At 33.3% G+C, this 22,761-nt stretch overlaps 1 protein-coding gene across 2 annotated transcripts in view; it reads right to left on the bottom strand.

The window, feature by feature from the left end:
• ZNF385D (zinc finger protein 385D) overlaps positions 1 to 22,761 on the bottom strand; it is an 877,499-nt gene that overhangs the window by 461,424 nt on the left and 393,314 nt on the right. The window contains exon 1 of one of the 2 annotated variants that reach the window (XM_041733687.1): positions 4,967 to 5,000. The exons of the other annotated variant lie outside the window; for it this stretch is intronic. Within the exon in view, the coding sequence (XP_041589621.1) occupies positions 4,967 to 4,985 (19 nt within the window). The 5' untranslated portion in view covers positions 4,986 to 5,000. Of the gene's footprint in view, positions 1 to 4,966; positions 5,001 to 22,761 lie in introns of those variants that run through there. 2 annotated transcript variants of the gene reach the window in all.

Raw genomic sequence — 22,761 nt, 5'->3', positions numbered from 1 at the left:
CAAACCACCCAGTCATCTTTCTAAAAAGGGATAACCAGTTTTAATAACTAGTAATATGCATAAGCTTTTTAGCCTCAGGGCAGAAACTGATCATTAAAAGGATTTGGGAAGGCATTTCCTCTTATTTCAAACACAGTATCACAGAATTAGATGTGTATGTGAGAAGGCTTACTTCAAAAAAGAACTATTGCCAAGAGCAAAATACAATATTTGATGCAATGATTCAGTCATTTAAAATAGTACCCAAGCTCTATTGTGTCACATTCACACCTGTGCTCTATTTTAAAAAGATCCTCCGAGTCTGCAAGGCTGGATTAACAGCACTATCTGAGACAGGCAAAAGGCCAAGTGTCTAAGTAAGCATTCTGTGAAAATCAAAATTGATGGCTGTCGCAGAACTTTATAGGTTGATGGAATTGTTCTGTATTTTGATTGTGATGGTAGTTACACCGGTGTAAACATTTGTCAAAATTCATTGACCCATACATTTAAGATGGGTGCTTTTCATTGTATGGAAATTATACCTCAATAAAGTTGATTTAAAAAAATGACAGCTGTCCATGCTGACCATGAACACATGCCTCTCTGGCAAAAGCAATAGAAACCGTGAAGTCATTTCTGGGTGCACACTAATAAAGATTAAATATAGCATTTAAGACTGTTGCAGTCATGAGCAAAAGAACTTCCTTGTGAAAAACTGGAGATGACAATTAAAGATCTATTGGGAACCTTATCTTACTAAGACAAAACTAGTCATTCACTATGAGACTCTCAAATTTGCTTCTTTCTTTCAAACTAACCATAGAATGTGTCAGAATTCTCAGCAGATTTCTAAAGGTTTGTACCCTCATGTATGCACGTAACTCATCATTAAACCTGGTAAAGCTCAAGCTTGTATGTATATTAACTATGAAGAACACATCTTATTCTTGTTTCAAAAAAATAAAAGCATACTTCTCTGGGATTATTGAAAATATATCTAAGAAATATAATCAGGAAGGCTAATTTCCTAAATATGTAACATTGTAGATACTGAGAGGCAACACATATCCTAGAAACCACTTTTGATTGTGTCACCTTGACAAAACCATATCTTTCTGGATCTATGTCTATTTTTGCTACTGTAAAATGAACAGGCTAGACCAGACAAAGCTCTATGACATAGAACTGTGTAAATCACACTGGATTAGAAGCTCTATTTTTACTAACCAGAAAATCTCTCTTTTTATCACTTTTCTGTTGTTATACTAGATTTGGAGAAAGGATGGTGCTGATGAGGAAATGAGGAAATTTTTTAGTTTACTCAATGAGATACTCTAAATATACCTATTTCAAAAGACTGGATTTGATACGAGAAATGTTCTAGAACTTAAAGTTGTCAGGAAAATATTAGAAAGAAAAAGAATATTATTGGCAAGGGAAAAATAAAAAAGAAATTAAGCTATGATTCATCTCACTAATATTTAACGAGAAAGATCTATAACAGATTAAAATATTTTTCATTGGAAGTAACTGAATAATCTTTGACTTTGGTGGAAATAATCATATGTTTTAGAAATTATGACATTATAGAATCTTGGATTTATAAGGGAACAAAAATGGTCATCAATACCCTCTTAGAGTCCAATGGTAGCCTGTATTTTAACATAAAATACAAAAGCAACTAAACCTGTCTTGATTATTTTACTTTTGTACAGGAAAAGGCACAAAAACAATTTCACACAGCTGTTACTTTGCATGTTTAAGCCAAGCTGTGATTAATATTTTAGAGATTAATATTCAGAGATAGCAGCAGGTGCTTTCTCTTATCACATAAGGCTAAATTCTATCCAAGGTTGTATTTATTCATAAACTTTAACTTGGTAGCACCAGGCAATCTTTCTCAATTTCAAACCGGGGCACACTTTTCAACCTAAGAACTGCTGATAGTATAATGGATTTGCCCAAGGAAAACTAAACCCTTCAGTTCGGAGAATAAAAAATATAGCAAAGAAAACAAATGATAGAAGTCTAGAGCCTCAAAAAGATTATCTAACACTTGGACATAATGTGCAAATAGCCCATCATTTCAGTGTCATTCAGGAGCAATAGTCATTTAAGGTTTAAGAATACACTCGGTTTAAGGCTGAACTATTGTTAACAATTGATTACCAATTCCAAACCTAGTCAAGTTACTTGTTTACTTCTTTAATTATTTTTGTCTGATAGAGGAGTAAAATTCTTTTCTAAAAACATCCAAATTTTTTGCCTTCTGAATATTTACCAATTTTTTTCAATAGAACTCAGTCATCTTACCCTAATATTTATTTATTAATGGTTCATAGACAATTTTTCAAATGCTCTCTGGATTGGTGAGAACAACTTTCTTTTTGTCTGATTAACAAGTTAAATGGAAGAAAAGATTCCACATATTCACTTTATATTTGCCTGCCAATCATGATTTTGCTTTTTGAGAATTATATTTTAACAAGAGATCAAGATGCTAAATGAAAACTGTTAATTGCTGTTTTCTTTCTTTTTTTTCTTTAAGAAAATGTTAAAAGGGCTTAGCCATGTAACTGGAAGTTTTATGAATCATGGACACTTGGGAGAAAAACCTACAAAGAAATATCTTAAAAGTGGTGCAAGCCCTATATAAAGGATGCAGTTCCTTCTATTTGGAAAGAACTGCATTACCACATGCTTAGCTCCTATTCATCTTTTAAAATTCAGCCAAATTTCTTTTGCAAGGTTATTAGTGTTTCCCTAAAAACAGTTATTTCCTTCACATCATTTGACTCATCCATTTTTAAAGTAGCTATCTTGTATTATAATTGATATGTTTAAATGTCATTACTGAGTCCTCAGCTTCATGTTCACTCCATATCCTGAATAAAGGATCACCTCAGGGACCACCTGGCCTTCACCTCCCACCTGTGACCTGAAGAACACAGACTGTAGAATTTTCACCATGGATCCAATTCCTACCTCTGCTTCCTTCCCTTACCTATGATTTTGTATTTGACCTTGTCTTCACCCAATATGCTCTCTTTGATGTCTCTGGGCTCCTTTCACATACCCATGGACCAGGGCCACTCTATCCTTATGCCTAGCCATAGCTTCCAAACCACAGTTTTGGCCAGGGACTCAGGCTATTTAAAAGTTATTCCCAGGTATTTGGCTTCTGGATGCTATCATTGTTCTCACATCCCAGGTCCTTGTCTATCTAATACACTAGTCTGTCCCTCAGCTGCCACTGGTATGAACAGCTGAGAGAATGTGTGTGATCAGAGGACACACCCCAGGTTCCTGCATTTCCAGTCTTCAGTCTTCAGCCTTTATGCCCTTCAGAACCCATTGGCAGGTTACCTTGAGCTTTGTACTGATTCTGGCATTCTTCCCTGCCCCTTTCCCCACTGCTTGAGAGCTAATAATGTCATCATGCTTTTTAGAGTACAGCCACACATACTGCATGTACCCAGGATCCATGTTGATATCAATCTCTAGTGATGCTAATGTGGCCCTTCATATTAGACCATTTGAAAATACATTTTCCACTTGCTCATCAAGAATGTTTATCAGAACTCATACTTCCTCCATCGGCAACTCAATGGTCTCTTAAGCTTAGTTTTTTTTTTCATTAGATATATAATAAAGCTCATTTTAGTAGCATTTAAATATATACTAAATATATATGTTTAAATAGTAAATATTTAAATGTTTATATAACACATTACATAAATATATTTGAAGTATATGTTAGAATACATAAATTCAAATATATAAGTACATATATAAAATATTTATACAATACAATTATATTTATATTTAATTTACATTTACATATTAGATATTTAAATATTTAACTATATAAATGTATATTTAAAACAGGATAAAAAGTAGCATGGATGAATTTTGCCATTTAGAGATAAACAATACTAATATTGTGGTATATAACAATACTTTCACCTCTATAATACAAAATATTAATTCTTATTATGAAAATGGCATTTATTACACCTTAAAATCTTTTTTTCTTATAATAAAATCCATTTCCATGTCAATATGTATCCTTTTAAATAGTCTAGCTACATTTCATTGTATAGATGACCAATGTTTATGTGAATAATTCCTCTGGCTGGAATTCAGATAGTGTCCATTTTTTTCACTGTTATAAACAGCATTGCAGTGGACATTTTGATCATAAATGTACATTAGTCAGGTTAGGAAAATTCCTACCAATGGAATCAGTTCAGAGGGATACATACTCTGGGACCTTCTGATACACATGACTCTTCACAAAGTTTTTCCAGTTATTCTTCTGGAAGTACACTCTCACACTCTCACCAACATTCAGTACTGTCAATGTTTTATAAGGTTTGACCAATGAAATATAAGAAAGGGCTATTATCCTCAATAACAGAAAACATTGCTGCAAATTGTACACATCACTGTGGCCTCAAGCTTAAGCTCTGTGATGGGAATACCAATAGGACCCCAGCATAGGATGAGGGAGGCCAACTGGGGTGTGGTCAATGAACTTGCCTGGTGGAAACAACAGGCCCAGAAAGATCTTTACTCATGAAAGGATAAGCAAACCGTGGAAATGAAAACCACAAGGGGTTTGTGAAAGGGTGAAACATTTAAGGAACCAAGACCAGTATATATCTGATAAAGAGGAAAAAGTATGTTTAAAACATCACTGGTAGAAAGCAGGGGGAAAGTTGTTTACTTTCTTAATATGTTTTATAAAAACAAGGACTCTCAGACACAGGAATAAGGATGAAACCAATACACAGGGGGATGAATTAAAAATTAGAAGGGTGAATTAAGAATTATAAGGAAAAGAAAAACGAAATTGTAGGAGGCAAAGCGGCATTTGACATAGGAAAGAGCCTGAATGATACTGAGAAACAGAGGTCTTTTCTACTAAGAATGGTGTTATACTATATATCATTCGTTTATTCTAAGAAACAATTTTGGATACCTACTGTGTGTAGCAACATTTGAGGATAAATGCTGAGGATTCCAGTTTGTAAAGAATTCACCAGCAGAGGGGAAGACCAATTGGAAACATTATAGAGGCTGAGTTCTCAAACGGAGGCAGGGCACAGTGCTGCAGGAGCAGAATGAAGGATTAACTACCCACAGGTGTGAGGAAGGTCTTCACAAAGGTTATAACCTGTAAATCAGGATTTGTAGAATTTAGCAGATCTGGCCAGACTGTGGACCATCAGGAGGAATGCCAGGAAAAGGAAAGAGCACGGGCAAAATTCTCAAATCCATGTTCATCTCGACTCAATAGCCCTTAGTATGCTGGTTATTAACAGTGTGAGGGATCGGTTTAGCCCTTAAAAAATCTTTGCCTGAGAAACTTGCAAATTATGGATATGCACACCCACGTGTCAATGTTATGACAATTGCAGCTGTTCAAAAAGGTTGTGTGACTACAGAATGGGAGAATTATTTATAGCCATGGGCTAGCTCTGTTTAGCATGGTGTAAAGCCACAAGTTTTTTTTAGCTTATGTGAAAAGGTTACAGAAACCTTAAATTAGTATTTTTAAAAATATGGTAAAACAAAGCAGAATACAGTTTCCAATACTTAAATTGCTTTTTCTCTAAAGGTCTCAGTGGCTAAACAAAGAGTTAATCGTTCACTGATAGCTCAAGTGTTGAAAACACAGATGTTCCATTTCTTTAAATAACTTCTCTTCCTACAGAATGGCCATGTCCTATGAGATGTAAGTTTGTCGGAATATAATATGGACTGCATATGGAAGCAATCATATTCTATTTTGGAACCACTTGACAAAACTCTGTCACTGCATAAAACACAACCACCCCCCTCATTTTTTTTTATTTATGCAGCATGTATTTAGTTTAACAACACAAAATAACTCTGATATTCTGAGAATTTGGCGACATTGCATTTTCCATTATGTCAGGTGGAAATGAAAAGGAACCAAACATCACTGATAATAACATTAGAAAAGCTTGTCCTCTTGGCTTATGTGCAGATGGGAATCATTATTGGTAATAAAATCTTTGTAACAATCATTTTATCTCTAAATATAGCAAACATTGAGCTCCAAAGTCAAATTTGGAAAGAGAGAAGTCTAATAGATGGACAAATTCTATTTCACCCTTAGAATCTCCAGTTTAAAGCTCTGAGTGAAATGCACCAAAATCATTATCCCATTTCTCATGGATAAATACAGCAAGAATAGCACAGGTGTGGTAGGGAGAAAGAGAACTGGCTATGGAGTAGAAAGACAAATTCCAGACATCTAATTCTGAGAATGCTTTCAAAAAGTTACTTGCATTCAATAGATTATAGTTTTCTTGAATGAAAAAATGGGACTACTTAAAGAGACTATACCATCCAAAAGAAAAATGGGAATATGTATGACAAAATTCTTATAAACTGTAAAGTATTGCAAGCCTATCTTTATGAACAATGTATCATTGTTATTGTATGGGATAAGAACTTATATCAAATTGCTTGTGTGACTTTGCCAGTTAACATGCAACTAAAGGTGGCTAAAGAAAAAGTATAAACTGCTTTTCAGTAACTATTTAGCTAACTGCTGCATTTCAAAGTGTGTATAGATCTAACTAGCTATGGGCTAGACATATTTAACACACATGCCCAAACACAAATATACACAAATTAGCACTTGTCTTTCTTTTTCCTAAACTATTATTGCCCTACTTCATTCCACTAGTGCGATTACTCTGCCACCTAATAGCTATGTGACTCTAGGGCTTCATTCAGCCATTTAGTTCATTGTTGTTGGAAATGATAACATTCGCTAGGCATTATATCTGTTCCATGTGTTTATCATGTAGATTCCATATGTTCAATGAAGTTTCCAGATCTCTAAAACAGGGGAGAGACAGTGGCTTACAAAAAGCTTCTAAAATGATAATCTTGAAATTTCTCAGCTCAATGAACAACCTTTTAAAATGTCAAAATGTGGAGGGCTTTTGCACTTATTTTAAGCTCTTTTAAATATTGCCTCTTTTGCTTGCTTCTAAAACGCAAATAGTAAAAAAATGGAATTTACTACTTTCAGGAAATTATTAAAATTTTCACTTAAAAATAACTGCTCCAGTACAATGAATTAAAAGTCTTTGAAAAGTCCAACCAGCAATCCAGAAACAGAAACTCATAATCGTTGCATCTCATGTATAATAATATTCATGTGAGAATGAACAGATATGACTGATAGGTCAAAATACGAATGTGGAAATACAGAATGTGATGTAGGCCAGGGAGGGGGAGGAGAGAAAGCTTTTTATGGAGGAAGCAAGAGACAATGTAAATAACACTGCATAAATTCCCTGAAAATAAAATGATGGCATTTGAGGAACAAAATAAATGACTCATAATTTCAAAATATAGAGTCAGTTGGCTTTAAAATTAAATTTAGTTGTAGAATTTCATCATATTTGATGACTAAGTTTTTACACACATTTGTTTGAAGTAAAAAAGAAACACAATGCTCTTTAATTCATATTTGAAAAACAATATGGTGTTTTCTAAAATTCCTGAGAATGAAATGTGTATTTTTTTAAAGATTTTATTTATTTATACATGAGAGACAGAGACACAGAGAGAAAGAGAGAGGCAGAGACACAGGCAGAGGGAGAAGCAGGCTCCCTGCAGGGAGCCCAATGTGGGACTCAATCCCAGGTCTCCAGGATCACACCCTGGGCCAAAAGCGGCGCTAAACCACTGAGCCACCTACCTGGGCTATCCTGAAATGTGTATTTGTTTGCATGTGTGCTATGTGCTAGAGAGGATGCTTATGAGGAGAAAGAAGATCTGTGTGTTTTCAAAATCATGTAATTTAGCAATCTCATATATAATATTAGAACTTCTAAAACTCAAAATAAATTTGTAAATGCCTATGACTCCTAAAACTGCAAATATTTGGGGGTAGTTAAAAAATGTAGAATTGTTATTTCTAAACAAACTAAAAAGGATTTTATAATATCTCATTGGCTTTCATTTTTATATTTAATTCATGTTGTAAGAAATATTAGTAAAGCTTATTGTTAAGACTCTAAGTGAAAGAAAATATAAAGTGCTTTGTAGATCACTGATTTCATAGTGACCATATGCCCACCGTGACAAGACCACGCTCTAAGGAGGCTGGTGACCTGAATTCATGTTGTTGCTTTGCCATCTATGAGCTATGTGACTCTAGGCAAGTTACATAATTTCTTAAGGTTTGTATTTGTAATATGGCCATATTCCTAATATGCAATTCATAAAGTTATTTGAGAATCACAAGATCTAAGATGACACTCAAACTCATTCAACATGACAAATTTGAAACACTCAACATACTCTAACATTCTTATTGAAAAATAAGAGCTACATTACAGAAGCTGTATATATTTTTTCTGACATTTTAAATGAGTTTTATTTTTTCAGCTTTTTGATATAACTGACATACAGTATTGTGTAAGTTAAGTAGGGTATATGAAATAATGATTTGATACAAGCATATACTATGAAATGATAACAAAAGGGTGAGTTTACACATCCATCACATCACATAATCACTTTGTGTGTGTGGTAAGAACATTTTAGATCTATTTTCAGTATTGCACAATTTGTGTTGCTATTAAAGGCTATTAAATAATTTCCCTATTTAATTATCTGCCAACAAATTATTTTATTAAAATTGAAGAGATATGAAGGATTTATATGTCTACGTAGGTATTTATCATACCTGGAAATCACTTGAAGGTTAGAGGGAATTATATTTTATAAGATGGATTTCTAAAAACTTACTTGATTACTTTAGTTTCTCAGTAGTCATAAAAGATAGTAAAATAGACATTAATCAATATGTCAAACTAAAAGTGAACTTCAGAGGATTTAGAATATTGAAAATGAAATTAGTGAGAACTGAAACTAAAATAAGGTTCTATCTCATTGTTAAACAATACTCAGACTAAAGTAAATTAACCTACTTTCTTGCACTAAGAAATATTTGTTTTTGGAATCTAAGACTGTGAACTAACTAAAAAGCTTATTTACCAAGGCTAATGGGTTGCTTTTTTTAAAAGATTTTATTTATTTATTCATGAGAGACACACACAGAGAGAGAGAGGCAGAGACACAGGCAAAGGGAGAAGGAGGCTCCATGCAGGGAGCCCGATGTGGGACTCGATCCCAGGACTCCAGGATCACCACCTGGGCCGAAGGCAGGCACTAAACCACTGAGCCACCCAGGGATCCCCTGAGTTGCTTATTAAGACTCACTTCAAGATTGTTTGCTATTCACACCAATTCAAAACAATTATGTCATAAATTCTGCTATCTCAACCATTTCTCTACCTTGTAAGACCTGTCTTAAAATTATCCAGTCCAGTCCCTAACACTGGTTAAAGGCCCTGCCCTCATTTCCTATTCTGAGACATTATTAACTTTAGGTAGTGTACTCCTTTGCTGCTGTAGGTTTAATAAATTTAGTTTTACTTCATAAACAGATGTTTTTAGTGGACGATTTTTTTATTGACAGTCATTTTTATGATATCTCTTACAGTATCTAGAGAGGTAAGATATGAATATCTTTTACCGTCTTCATGATAAATGGTAAGGTGTTTTTCTTTCTGGTGTAGATAAAACTGAACATGTGTTGAGGAAACTAAACAAACTGTCATGCTTTGATCTAGGGTGGTGTGCCATTCAAAGCTATCCAGTGGATTGTTCTCTATTCGTGCAAGTCAGATACCGATATCTAACTGTGCATCAGTAGGAATTGGCAATCATTACAACTTCCACCACCCTTCTGGAACTTAAATAAGGAGAAAATCCAAGTATTAAATTATATTCTACAATATTCAGATAATGCATTTACTGCACTTGGGCCTCTACAGAAATGCTGTTAATAAGATGAATAGGCATTCCTATTCTATTATTTGCCATTTTACTCTCGAACACTTCTCTGAAATAGCTTTTGGCTCCCTACCAAGAATACAAAGAAAAATCTTAAACTATTTTGGCTTCCACATCTAAGAACTTGAAATAATACTCACAACCTTACTGGGGTTTGGGAAGAGTGGAAACAGAATTGCAATGATGATAAGAAAAGAGTAAATTGTTCACTTTCTGGATTGGGTTCTCACTTTTGTGAACCAGTGGATAATGACTCTGGATAAGGGTTCTGGGAAAGTACTGTGAAAGAATGATTGAACCAAATTGAATCTTCTGGCTAGAGAGGCAATGTTCCTTCAAATGTGAGTAATGTGCTACCTTCTCACCAGGAGAATGAATCCTGATGACCACCTGAGGTAGGTGCATGGGGAAAGGAATATGGGAGAGAGGAGAGTGAGCATGCATGCAGTGTTGCAATGTGTCCTGGTTATAACTGTCACACCTAAACCTACAGAATAAGTCTTATACTGTATCTTCCTCCTAAAAACTATTTCCTCAGGTTATGTATCTTTTGTAGGAAATAATGATTAACAGAAAAATTCAGCACATTCCACTTCCTAAACCTGATGTTAGAAGACTACCTACATGAATTTCTGAGTTTTGTATTGCTAATTCACAGAAAAGCATTTGACAAATGACTATTATATTTCAGGGACTATTACCATCCTTAAAGTGATGGTTTTTAATATTCCAATAGAAAAGATGGATTTCAACAAACAGGTACTCATATGAACTTGTTTATTTTGTTTATCTTTGGAAAGCTTCTACATCAGAAGCCTTGTCTTCATTAAACTAAACTTTATTAAATCAAAGGACTTGTTCTCTTCCTTCTGTTCTTACAGAGGTTATTATGTTTCTGTCAATTTGGAATAAAATTATCAAATGTCTGGCCTTTTAAAGGGAGATTAAAACTCTTACTTGGTGAGGATTAGTAATTCCACCTCCTTTACCACTCACTATACTCCAAAGGCCATCCTCCCAGGCTTTGATCACAATGCTAATTCATCATAAACCCATACCTCATAATGATCCCATCTGTTTAGATTTCCTCATCAGTAGTTGTTAAAATTAGGCAAAGATTTGTCGGTTGGTTATTTTTATTCACAGCCACATTAATGCAGGCCCTAAAGTAATCAGCTTGTATTATGTGGCCTTTCATGCAGGGTGCACAGATTTGCAGCTTGTTTGGTTTATCCAGGCTCATGCTTGTGAGGCAGCTGTTAGGCATTTAGTTAATAAAATCCTCTTCCTCCAGGGAACTGTGCTTTGTCCATTCACAGGGAGATACATGTAGCCTATACATGTAGCCTACAGTTAACACTGGAAGAATTTTAAATCACTCTTCCTTCTTCCCTTCTGTCCTTTCCTCCTTCCTTTCTCTGTCTTCTTTTTTTTTTTTTAATGAAGTCATCTCCAGAATTTTAGTGGACAGGTTCTCTAAAACTAGCCCACTAATTCAAGCATGACAAAACCTGTCCACTGTGTTTCTTAATTTTCTTGAAGAGAGTGGGTTAACACTTCCTATTATATTTTTGAGATAAATCATATTGACTTCAAGTGTTAGTAAGTAAATGATCTTCGAATGTACTTAAACTATTCAGTCTCTAGCCCATCTTCTGTTCAGTACTTCTATTTGACTTTTTTTTTTTTTTTTGGTTTTAGAGGGGTGTCTTATCTGTCTTTTTCAAATATTGAAGAAATGAAAATATGAGATTAAACCTTTTCTCATTTGATTGTGTCCTGCCAAAAGATCATATCAATGAAAACTCATTCAAATATTTCATTAAAATTCAGTCCCTAGATGAACAAACTTAATTGGCATGAACTCAAGATACATAATTATTTAAATTATGAATATTTCTAGAAACAGAAGATTATGATGAAAAGCATCTATTTATGTTGCATCATTTCATTGTATTGGAAGTTACAATAAAAATAAACACTGCATTGCTGCTAAAAGTGGAATATAAAATTATGAACATATAGCATTTTTAAAACAAAAAAAGGCTTTATTTAAAATATCTTAAATACCCTTTGTTTCAGTTGTATTGAAAAATTGAAATTCTGAAAGATAAAGTCTTAGTCTTATTTGGAGTTCAGATAAAATCTAACAATAACTATGTGAAAAATTGCCCTGATGTTTAACACAGATAACTTTGGACATTAAAAGACATACATATCTAATGGCGAAAAAAATTCCCAGTTCAAAAAAAAAGTAGTATGTGTGTACAGACCACCAATATGGGGAGAAGTTAAGAGACCTGGTTAGTGTAAGTCACCACAATCATATTCAATAGAAAGCCAGAATGTGATAATTATTTTAAGAATTAGTAAAAATACAACAAAAAAGATTTGTATGTTATTTAACACTCTGCATACTTCCCTATCATTCCATTTATATGGCATATTTTTTCCTACTACCCAGAGACCGTGGGTGCTATGCCTTGACAGTGCTGTGGTTATCTGGGAATAAGATAAATACTTTCAGAATCTCAGAGAAAGGGTTTATAGTTGATTAAAATTCAACACACTACAGAACTGCTGACACTACTTTCCATTTCCCAAAAGGCACCTTGGGTGGAGGTTATTTTTCCTTTTTAAAGATTGGTATTATTATTGCAGGTATTTGCTAGTTCAAGACAATGCAAATAGAGTTGTAAGCACAAACATCTAACAGCATTGTGTAACTTTAGAAAAGCTCTCATGCTTCTTTTTAATGTAGGTGTATCTCTTTAATTTTCAGCTTTTAATGTTCTTGTTTTAACTAGTATTTTTCTGTTATCAGGTAAAATGAATGAGTTTCTCTCTAAATGCTGTCTGTATTGATGATGTATAGTAGTGGTTACAGTAAAGCAACTAGTTCATTTAAGAAATGTGAAAATATTCTCCCACTCCCCACTATAAAGGGAAAAATGAAAATAAGAGAAACAAAAGTATATATATATCCCCAAATAACAAAGGGGTCAGTTGAACAGAGTTTTAAGAAGGTAGAACATCAGATGTAAGTTGGAAGTTAAGGGCTTATATAGAAAGTCAGCAGAAGGCAAAGATACTATTCACACCTCATACTTTTAATGGGACTCAGAGCAAACAGAGGGCTAGTTGGAAGATTTTTGTCCCTAGTGTATGAATTTCAACATGCACATTAAGAGGTTAATCAGAAATGAGGTTTTCTTGCTGAGACTACCATGGAAATGGTGCTCATTACTCTGGCCAATGGCAACTTAAAAGCTCAACTGGTTCCAAAAATTCTAGCTTAAAACTAAAAAGGATTACCAATAACAACCAGGTATATACTAGATTTTGTTTTAAATAGATAGATTTTAAACTTCTCATTTTAATATCAGAAATGATTTCTCTTTCTAATTGGCCATGAATATTGAAGGTATGTTACACCACATCAAGGCTTAATATCTATCAAAAGGTAAAACTCTGTAGGCTCTGTTCTACTTCCTGAAGGTAACAGAACTGGAGATTTATAACAAAGTAGTACAGAAAGCTAAAATATTTGGAAAGTAATGTAGTTTTTCTGGATAAATATTATCAACTTAAGTAACAAATACTGTGTACACTTTTTTTGTATTTGAATCTTATTTTTTATATTTTTGTTAGTTCCTCAAGTAGATTTTCCAGATTATTATTTTTCTGCTGGGTTGATTCTATACTTGGCTGCTTCTGATGCACATTTAAAAAAAATATTTCATTTATTTACCTGAGTGAGAGGGGAAAAGCGAGCAGACATGTATGAGCAGAGGAGAGGAGGAGGGAAAAGGGACAAGCATATTCTGTGCTGAACTTGGACCCAACATGGGGTTTGATACAAGGACGTTGAGATCATGACTTGACCTAAAACCAAGTCAGGTACTTAACCCACTGAGCCACTCAGACACTCCTGATGCATATTTTAAATTATGCATTTACATTTATACAAATAGCATCTATTATAAAACTTAGAGAATAAGCATAAAGAACAAAAATTACATATATTCCTATACCCAAAGTAACTATTTTAACCACTGATAGTTTGCTTGTATATGGTTAGCCATATATATTCTTTGGCATAAATTTTCCAGTATAGCATTTATACTGCTTTGTAACTTTATTTTTAATTTGAGTACTCTTCAAATATAGTTAAACATTCTCTACAAAACCAATTTCAATTAATTCATACTAAATTACTGGAAAGGTCTAATTACAATTTATCTACCCAGTCTCTTATTCATTGATATTTGGGTATTGGAAGAAGCCATTATTATGATTGTTGTTACTGTTCTGGTTCTTTTATTTGAGAATGCAGCAAGCACAATCAGTGACTTTTTCAGTGGGGTTTGTAATTCTAAAATTGCCTTCTTTGAATTTCAGAAAATTGTAAGCGGTTTCCTTGAATAATATAATATTTTTATTCCTCAAACTGGAGGATGTATGTGAAACATTTATAATTGTCCTTTTGACACTAATGTCCATAGTTATAGTGATAAGCATATCTGATAAGAAAAGTGAAATCACAACATATGGTGATTACATGGTCTATGGTTTAAGAAAAACTATTCTTTTCTTTTGACATTTTCTCTATCTTCCTCCTTATTCCAATAACATTCTATAATTTTGAAGTTAAATTGCCAGTTTGATATGACTCTTGACAGGGAGATTTTGTGATATTAATCAATGTCTTTGTCTTCAGGTTCAGCCTTTGTTATTTATTAGCTCCAAGGTTATTTCAAATGCTTGCCCTAGATCCTAACATCTAAGAGGAAATATTCAAATCCTTCCTACTCCTATTAAATAAAGACAGCCTTAATTTAAAATCTCTTCCTTGCTATCAGATGGTTTCATAATACATTAAATAGTATCAGGAACATGGTCTTCTCTAATAACATTTGTTTGAATAGTTGTCCCTCATATCTTGTCTTTGATAGTGTTATTGTAAAATTGCCAAGGGATTTAGAGGATGTTGGAGAATAATGTCAGCATTCAGTCTCCATTCATTTATTATTCAGCATTACTATAGCCAACCATTTATTAGGAACCAAGGCTGGCACTAGGAGTTCAAAGATGTAATATACATTATTGCCTAGTATCAAAGAGGTTGACCTTATAGCTGCATACACAGACAATAATAACTATAATGCATTTCAAAAAGTACAAACCTAGTGTCTGGAGGTGACCATCTGGTAGGTCCTCTTCTATTTACTGGTCAGGTAATGTGGGTCAAATTAGTTCCACCTAAACCAGTGGTAAAATATGTAAAATGGAAATTATGACTGTACATAACCTATGGATTTGATGAGAGGGTTAAATGGCATATGTATATCAAGAGTTCAGCATAAACTCAGGTGCATAGTAAACACCAAGTGTAAATTACATTCATTACTAACATTGCCACCACTTATGAAAAAATGAAATTACAGCCTTGTGGGTTACTGGACCCTAAGGGGCTTGTACCATCAGAAAGTTCATGACATGGTCACCTGTGAATAATTAAAAACAGTAACCAAGCTGCTACTTAACAAAATAGGGATGGTTATATAAATTATAGTGAACCTAAATCAGCAGTTGGAAAGTTTCTCTGTAAATGGCAAGATAATGAATGTTTTAGTCTTTGAGAATCAGTTTATGATAGGAACTTCTCCACTCTGCCATTGTAGTGGGAAAACAGTCATAGACAATGCATAAACAAATTAATGTGGCTGTGTTCTAATAAAACTTTATCTATAGGAACTCAATTTTAAACTTCAAATAATTTTCAGGTCATAAAATATTATATTATTATTATTATTATTATTATTATGATATTTCAACTCTTTTAAAGTATTAGGATCATTTATTTTGCTTGTGGGCTGTGCAAAACAAAAACAAAAACAGATTAAGACTACAGACCATAGTTTGTCAACCTCTATTCTATATAGTAATATATAGCAATTAAAAATACCATATTGATTTAGAAGAATACTAAATAGTAGACCAAAGTGTCGCTGCTTAATAATCTTACATATAGAGAAAAGCCCGAGAAAAATACACCAAAAAGTCAAAAATAGCTCGTTATCATTTTTATAGATTATATTATGTTACAATGGTTTTATTATTTGTTCTTTCTAAATTTTCTAGGCTGAGCATGAAGTAACTGGAAAATTAGAAAATTCAGCTTTTATCTAATAATATCTACTCAAAGTTGTTATTTGGTAAGTAGCCCACTGTGTTTTCAGTATATGTTCGTTCAACATAAAATTCAAATATTCAAAATGAAAATACAACCTATACCCCCAAACAATTTTATTTCTCTTACAGTTACTTTTTAAATTTTAATCTATATAATGTAAAAAAAATATTGGTCAAAGATAAGTTTGGAAACTTAACATATGATCTTGTTAACTTTTTAAATGTCCTTTCCTTTATAGTCTCACTTTGTGTACATGCCCAGAGTAAGAAAGATGTTATTGCCACTTGCTTGTGACAGAGGGAGTGGATGCTGGTAAGTGTGAGACTAGAGAAAATACGAGAGAACAGGCTTTTAGGTAATCATAAAATCTGTGAAGGAGTCATTTTGGTTATCTTATTATCAAATCCCCAAAAGAGACAAAGAAACTCCTCAGAAATAGAAATCATTAAAAATAAAGTATTATACTTCCTAAGAACCATAACCAACTTCAGGCTCATTCATTCATAAATATTTATCAAAATTCAACTATGAGCTAGACATGAATATAATCATTGAAGATAATATTGAGGTATCATTAGATTTAATGGGGAAACATTACCCTTATTTTTTTTTAAGATTTTGTTTATTTATTCATAGAGACACACAGAGAGAGAGGGAGAGAGAGGCAGAGACACAGGCAGAGGGAGAAGCAGGCCTCATACAGGAAGCCTGACGTGGGACTCGATCCCATGAATCACACCCCAGGCCGCAGGCAGCTCCAAACCGCTGAACCACCAGGGCTGCCTGAAACATTACCTTTAAATCAAGAATGAGACAAATATTCCCCACCACCACTACTTGTAGTCAACATGGAAATCCCAGCTATGTGCAATAACAATAGTGACACTAATAACTTTAAAAGCCTAAAGGTTTGCAAAAGAAAAAAAACCACAAATATTATTGCCTGTCAATGTACTCCAGAATACCATAAGAATAAATGATTAAAAATAATAGAAATATTCATCTGTGTAGCTAGATTTATGGTCAATACAAAAATAAATTATATTCCTATATAACAACAGAAAATTAAGTTAGAAAAGCAAGATAGCACCACATGGCAACTTAAATACAAGGTGCTATAAAAAAGCTGTAGCCAAAACTGCATAGGATCTTTTTAGAGAAAACAATACTGAAAGGCATCCACAAGGACCCAAATAAACAAAGGGCAATCTATGTCCTAATCAATATTTCCCTCAAAATTAAAATATACATTTAATGCAATTCTGATCTAAAACTCAAAATGTATATTACAGTATTTAAGAAAATGATGGTAAAATTGTATGGAAGAGAAAAGGACAAAGAGTAGCTCAGGCAATTTTGATGATGAACAAAATGTAAAGACTTGCCCTATCAGATAACAAGAGTTATTTTTAAAGTTACAGTAATTTAGAGTATGTGGTATTGGTATTAATATAAGATAGATTAATAGTTGTGGAACAGAATGGAGAGCCCAGAAATACACTTAGGTTGATGAGTGCTAAAAATAAAGAACTATTCAATAATTAATCTAGGGAAACATTGTTAGCCCTCTATATAACACAATACATAAATATAAGGTCTCTCTATGTTCTTATATATATTTTCCATGGTAAAAAAGTAAAAGAAATTAGGTTTCATTTCTTAACAGATAGTCCTTAGTGTGCATTTTGGTCCATCAGAAAGAATGTACTATTATCAAAAGTCAGTCTGATTGCATTGTTTATTATTCAATCCTACAATTATGGGTACTCTGTGATTCCAGATGCCTTAAATGTTTGATAGCGTGGCATTCTTTTATAAGGATCACTTGAAGTCCTCAACTAAACTATATAAAGCACAGAAGTAAGATTCACTGAAGATGCTACAATGATCCCTCATATCTTTTTAAATGTCATGGTATCAGCCCAAAGTCCTTAGGTCCTATGATTCCTAGTTTTGGTAAAATACTGGTTACCTAAAAACCAAGGACAACTACCACCACCTTACCTAATATAGTGCTGGAAATGATCAGACAATGATTGTTGAGAGGATTATTATTCTCTTGGAGATTATGAGATACTCTACAGAGCCAGATTTGGACCAGAATTTTACCTAACTCTAGGGCCATTATGCTTACCATATCACAAATAAAATAACCCTAAGAATCTGCTTGCCTTCCTAGAATGAATATTTTATATCTTGCTACCACCATGGGCTACATGAATATAGGCATCTGCTAATATCTACTAAAGTGTGTATTTTAGACTCATTTAATTGATCATATGTAAATTACATCTCAAAAAAAAAGTTCTTGAGAATTAAATAAAGTGGTATGGTGGGGGATAGGGGGCTTGGTGACAGAAGTTTGGGAACTATTTTTCCATACCCATATTCTTTCCCAGAGAATGCACAATGGACATGAATATTAGGGCCTGAAAACTGCTACAGGAATACTTGAGATTAGCTTTGTCACTACAGACTGCGCGAAGCTGGCATAAAGAGAGGCAAAGGACAGAACTGAGACCAGAAATTAATCCTTATATTTAGAGTCAAATGATTTTTGGTAGTGATGCCAAGGCAATTCAGACCAGTAAAGAATAACCTTTTTCAACAAATTGTGTTAGGAAAATCAGATATCCACATGCAAAACATAATTTCCAACCAATGCCTCCTACCATTACACACATACCAAAAACACAAAAATTATCATAGGCCTAAATGTTAGAGGTAAACCATAAAATACATGGAAAAAATATAGAAGAAAATCTTTAGAACTTTTGGTTAGGAAAAGATTTTTCAGATATGATACCAGAATCACAATCCATTACAATATTATAATTTTGATTTTGTCAAAATTTAAAAAAAAAATTGTGCTTTAAAAAAACAAATTAAGACAATGAAAAGCCAAGCCACAGAAGGGGAGAAAATATACACAAATCATATTTGGTAAAGGACTTGTGTCTAGAACATATAGGGAACTTTTACAACTCAATTATAAAAGACAACCCAATTTTTAAAAATGGATAAGTGATCTGAATATCAAAAGATATACAAACTGCTAATTAATAAGTACATGAAGAATACTCAACATAATTAGTAATTAGGGAAAATGAATTAAAACTACAATGAGATATGATTTTTCAGTCAATAGAACAGCTATAATCAAAATGACAGACAGTAACAAGTGTTGCGGAAATTGTAGAGACACAAGAACCTTCATACACAGCTAGTGGGAATGTAAAATGATATAGTCACTTTAGAAAATAATTTGGCAGCGTAAAAAGTTAAAGATAAACTTATTAGATGACCCAGAAATTCCATTCCTAGGTACCTAGCTAATAGAAATGAAAAACATTATGTCCACACAAAGGTGTGTATATAAATATACATTATAGTATTATTTATAATAACCAAAAGTTGAAATGATCCAACATTTCCATCAATTGGTGAATAGGTGAATACAATATTTTTTGTTTTACCCATACAATGGAATATGATTTAGCAATAATAGACATGCTACAACATGGATGAACCCCCGAATTACTATACTATTGAAACATGCCAGCTGCATAGGCACACACATCATATAATGTCATTTTTGTGAAAATCTATGGAGAAAGAACACAAACTAGTGGTTACCCTGGGCTGGGAATGAGGGCAGGGCTTGACAGCAACAGACATGGGAAATATTTTTAGGATGATGAAAATGTTTAAGCTACATTGTGGAGATGTTTGCACAAGTCTATAAATCTGCTAAACATCACTGGATTGTATACTTAAATGAGTGAATTTTATGGTATGTGAATTATACTTCAACAAAGCTGCTAAAAACATGTGAGTTGATCAAGGCAAATAAAAGCTAAAAAAGCCATTTGTGATATAGGAAAAAATAGTTTGAACACCATAGTTTGAACAGTAAATACCATAATTAGCTGCCTTGGTTAATTTTCCTACATCTATGCCTATGGAAAAAAAAATGTGAAAATGAAATTAGTGAAAGCAAGTTTTCAGTACATGATACAGCACTCTGGCTTGAAACAGAGACAGTTTTTTTTTTTTTTTTTTTTACATTTAAGCGATGGGCAGCATCTCCTTCAGGCTATCTGCTATAAGTATTATATCTCTCTACCCAGCTCTTGATTAAATATTGAATAGCAGTGCGTTTGACGTTATAATCCTTGACAAGTATCTAGAGAGCAGTTATTCTGTGTGGCTGATTAGGTGGGGAGCCATAAGCTTTAACAGTCAATTGAGCTGGAGTCAGGATTACTCTTCTTGAGAAAGTTAAGTAGCTTGAAAATACACATGCTGGAACAGAAAGCCACTCCACCTTATTTCTTGACTTTTTGCTTTCTCAAATAGGTGAACAACTTCTAAAAAGGTAGCCACATCTAAGTCATATCTGCACTAGAAAATGTCACAGTGTAAAGCAGCATATAAAACAATTGTACAACCATGCTTGTTCCTTTTCAATGCCATGGTGAGGATGTTATTTTATATTATCTATGATAATAATAATTGTGTATGGATTGTTACCTGAGCTTATCTCAAAGTAGTTACTGAAACTGTCAATAGAGACAGAAGGTCACAGGGCTACAGCAGATACACAGCTTTTTTCCAAACCAGATTTTCCTTAAGGAGACATCGACATTCTGAACCCAAGGGAAATGGAGGGAAACTCGCTGGATTTGGTAGCTGTGAACTGATTCCTGTGTACCATTTCCCCATGTGCTACTGGCGTGGCTTTGCAATATTGATACTTGCCTTGACTTGGGGACTTATATATTTAAAGACCAATAAAATATGATTGGAACAATTCCTCATTTCCGAAGAATATTTTATGTTGTTTTTTCCCCTCCTTCCTTCCATATCTTAATCTCCTCTGGATCTGTGACCTAAAGTAAAGTACTGAAAAGGATCATCACAGCTTCTTTTCTCTATTTCCAAAAAGAATTTATGCGACTTTCTCCAGATTTTGCTATTTAACATGCATGGCTTAATTCATAGCACATTTGAAATCATGTAACTGTGAGTTGGTTTATAACTATATAATGAGATTAATGATAGTAATCAAAGAAGATGTTATTAATACACAGAATTTTTACTCCTTTACAAAAAAACAATGCTTCATAGCTATAATTTTAGTATCTTAGGATCAAAACTGCTTTATCTATTTTGTATTACTGGGCTTAATCTACTGGTATTTAGCACTGAGACAGAAAACAAAAATGTAACACATATTTTTTATTTGGGATAAGGAGGAGAACCTTTATTAATTTCTGTACACCATGACAAATATTGATGAATGAGTCCTATCTTAATATGACTCTACCATTGAATCTTCATATAGATTAAATCTTGAAAAAGTCAAAATAATTCCAAATAAATTTAAAGAGTCCGACAAATATCAAAATCTGAACAACTTTCATATGTCCTGGTCTCTTATAGCATTAAAACACTTAGCTTCTGTTTCCCCAAGTCTAAACCAAGGTAATCTTCATTCCATTTAGATCATAGTATTGCCAGGAATTTTGAATGAGGTAACATATATAAGGTTCTTAGCAAAGTTGACTAGTGCATAGTTGGCTTTCGGTTAATTAGTTACTATTATTTACACAGTAATTCATTGCTAATAAAACTAATTTGGGCAGAAAAAGTATTGGAAAATGAAAATTTTGAAAATTGGTCTTCAGTACGAAAGAAATCTGTGTTTTCCAGACAAGAAAAAAAAACAATATTCAATATATCCTCTATTTCTCCTTAGCTCTAAGAAGCAAGTTTTACTGGTTTTGTTGAATCGTACTCTGGAAATCAACTGAAAAGATCTATCGTTGATTATATTTCTCTTTTTGGATGAGAATATATTTAGAGGGAAAGTCTATAAAACCTGGAACACTAGGAGCTTTATTTGGTTGAAATGTGCTCTATGATCTATATATTTCCTCCAAATAAAAAGAGAAATTACTGTTAATAGATTATCTGAGTCCCAAGGAAATTTATGTTGCCCCTTTTTAAATTACTACCACTTATCATCAATTATTTATTCTGAGATTTGTCATAAATTATCTTTTAAATATCCAACAGCAGGTAAAGATCTTGGCTTTTTACCAGATGATTCCTTCTTCCAATTAAATATAGAAAAAGTACATGTAGCTTTAACTTATAAGGCAAACTCTTTATTGACTACATCATAAAGACACTTAAATATATTAATGATCAAAAATTGGAGACAGATTGAGAACACGGCATGAGGGAATCCCAGTGATACAATAAAGGAATTCAGATTTTGGGATCAAATTCCTCCAGCTAAGGGATGATTAAACAACTTTAGCCTCGAGGAAGGCTGCTTTGGCTGGCAGTTTGACTGTACTAACAGATGAACTTGTTTTGCAAGCAATTGAGTAAACAAATCTGTTAAATATAGTTAATTTGTTTTCTAACACATCGATCCACCATTTTCTTAACTACTGAATAATTCTGACCTCTACCTAAACATAGACTGACTGTACATATATATTAGCTATAGCTTAAATGATATGAATGAAAGTTGAGCAAAAATTGTTTTTACCACACTGTCCTGTGGTGTTGGGCGCACTGTTTTACTCTTAATTGTATTGTCATTATTAAGGATGCTTCTTAAAAGAACACCACCATTAATTTACCTGATTTGT

The sequence above is a fragment of the Vulpes lagopus genome, chromosome 19 (genome assembly GCF_018345385.1).
Source record: "Vulpes lagopus strain Blue_001 chromosome 19, ASM1834538v1, whole genome shotgun sequence".
Taxonomy (NCBI): domain Eukaryota; kingdom Metazoa; phylum Chordata; class Mammalia; order Carnivora; family Canidae; genus Vulpes; species Vulpes lagopus.
The sequence above is the reverse complement of the archived record's forward strand: the minus strand, read 5'-3'. Positions and strand labels throughout refer to the sequence as shown.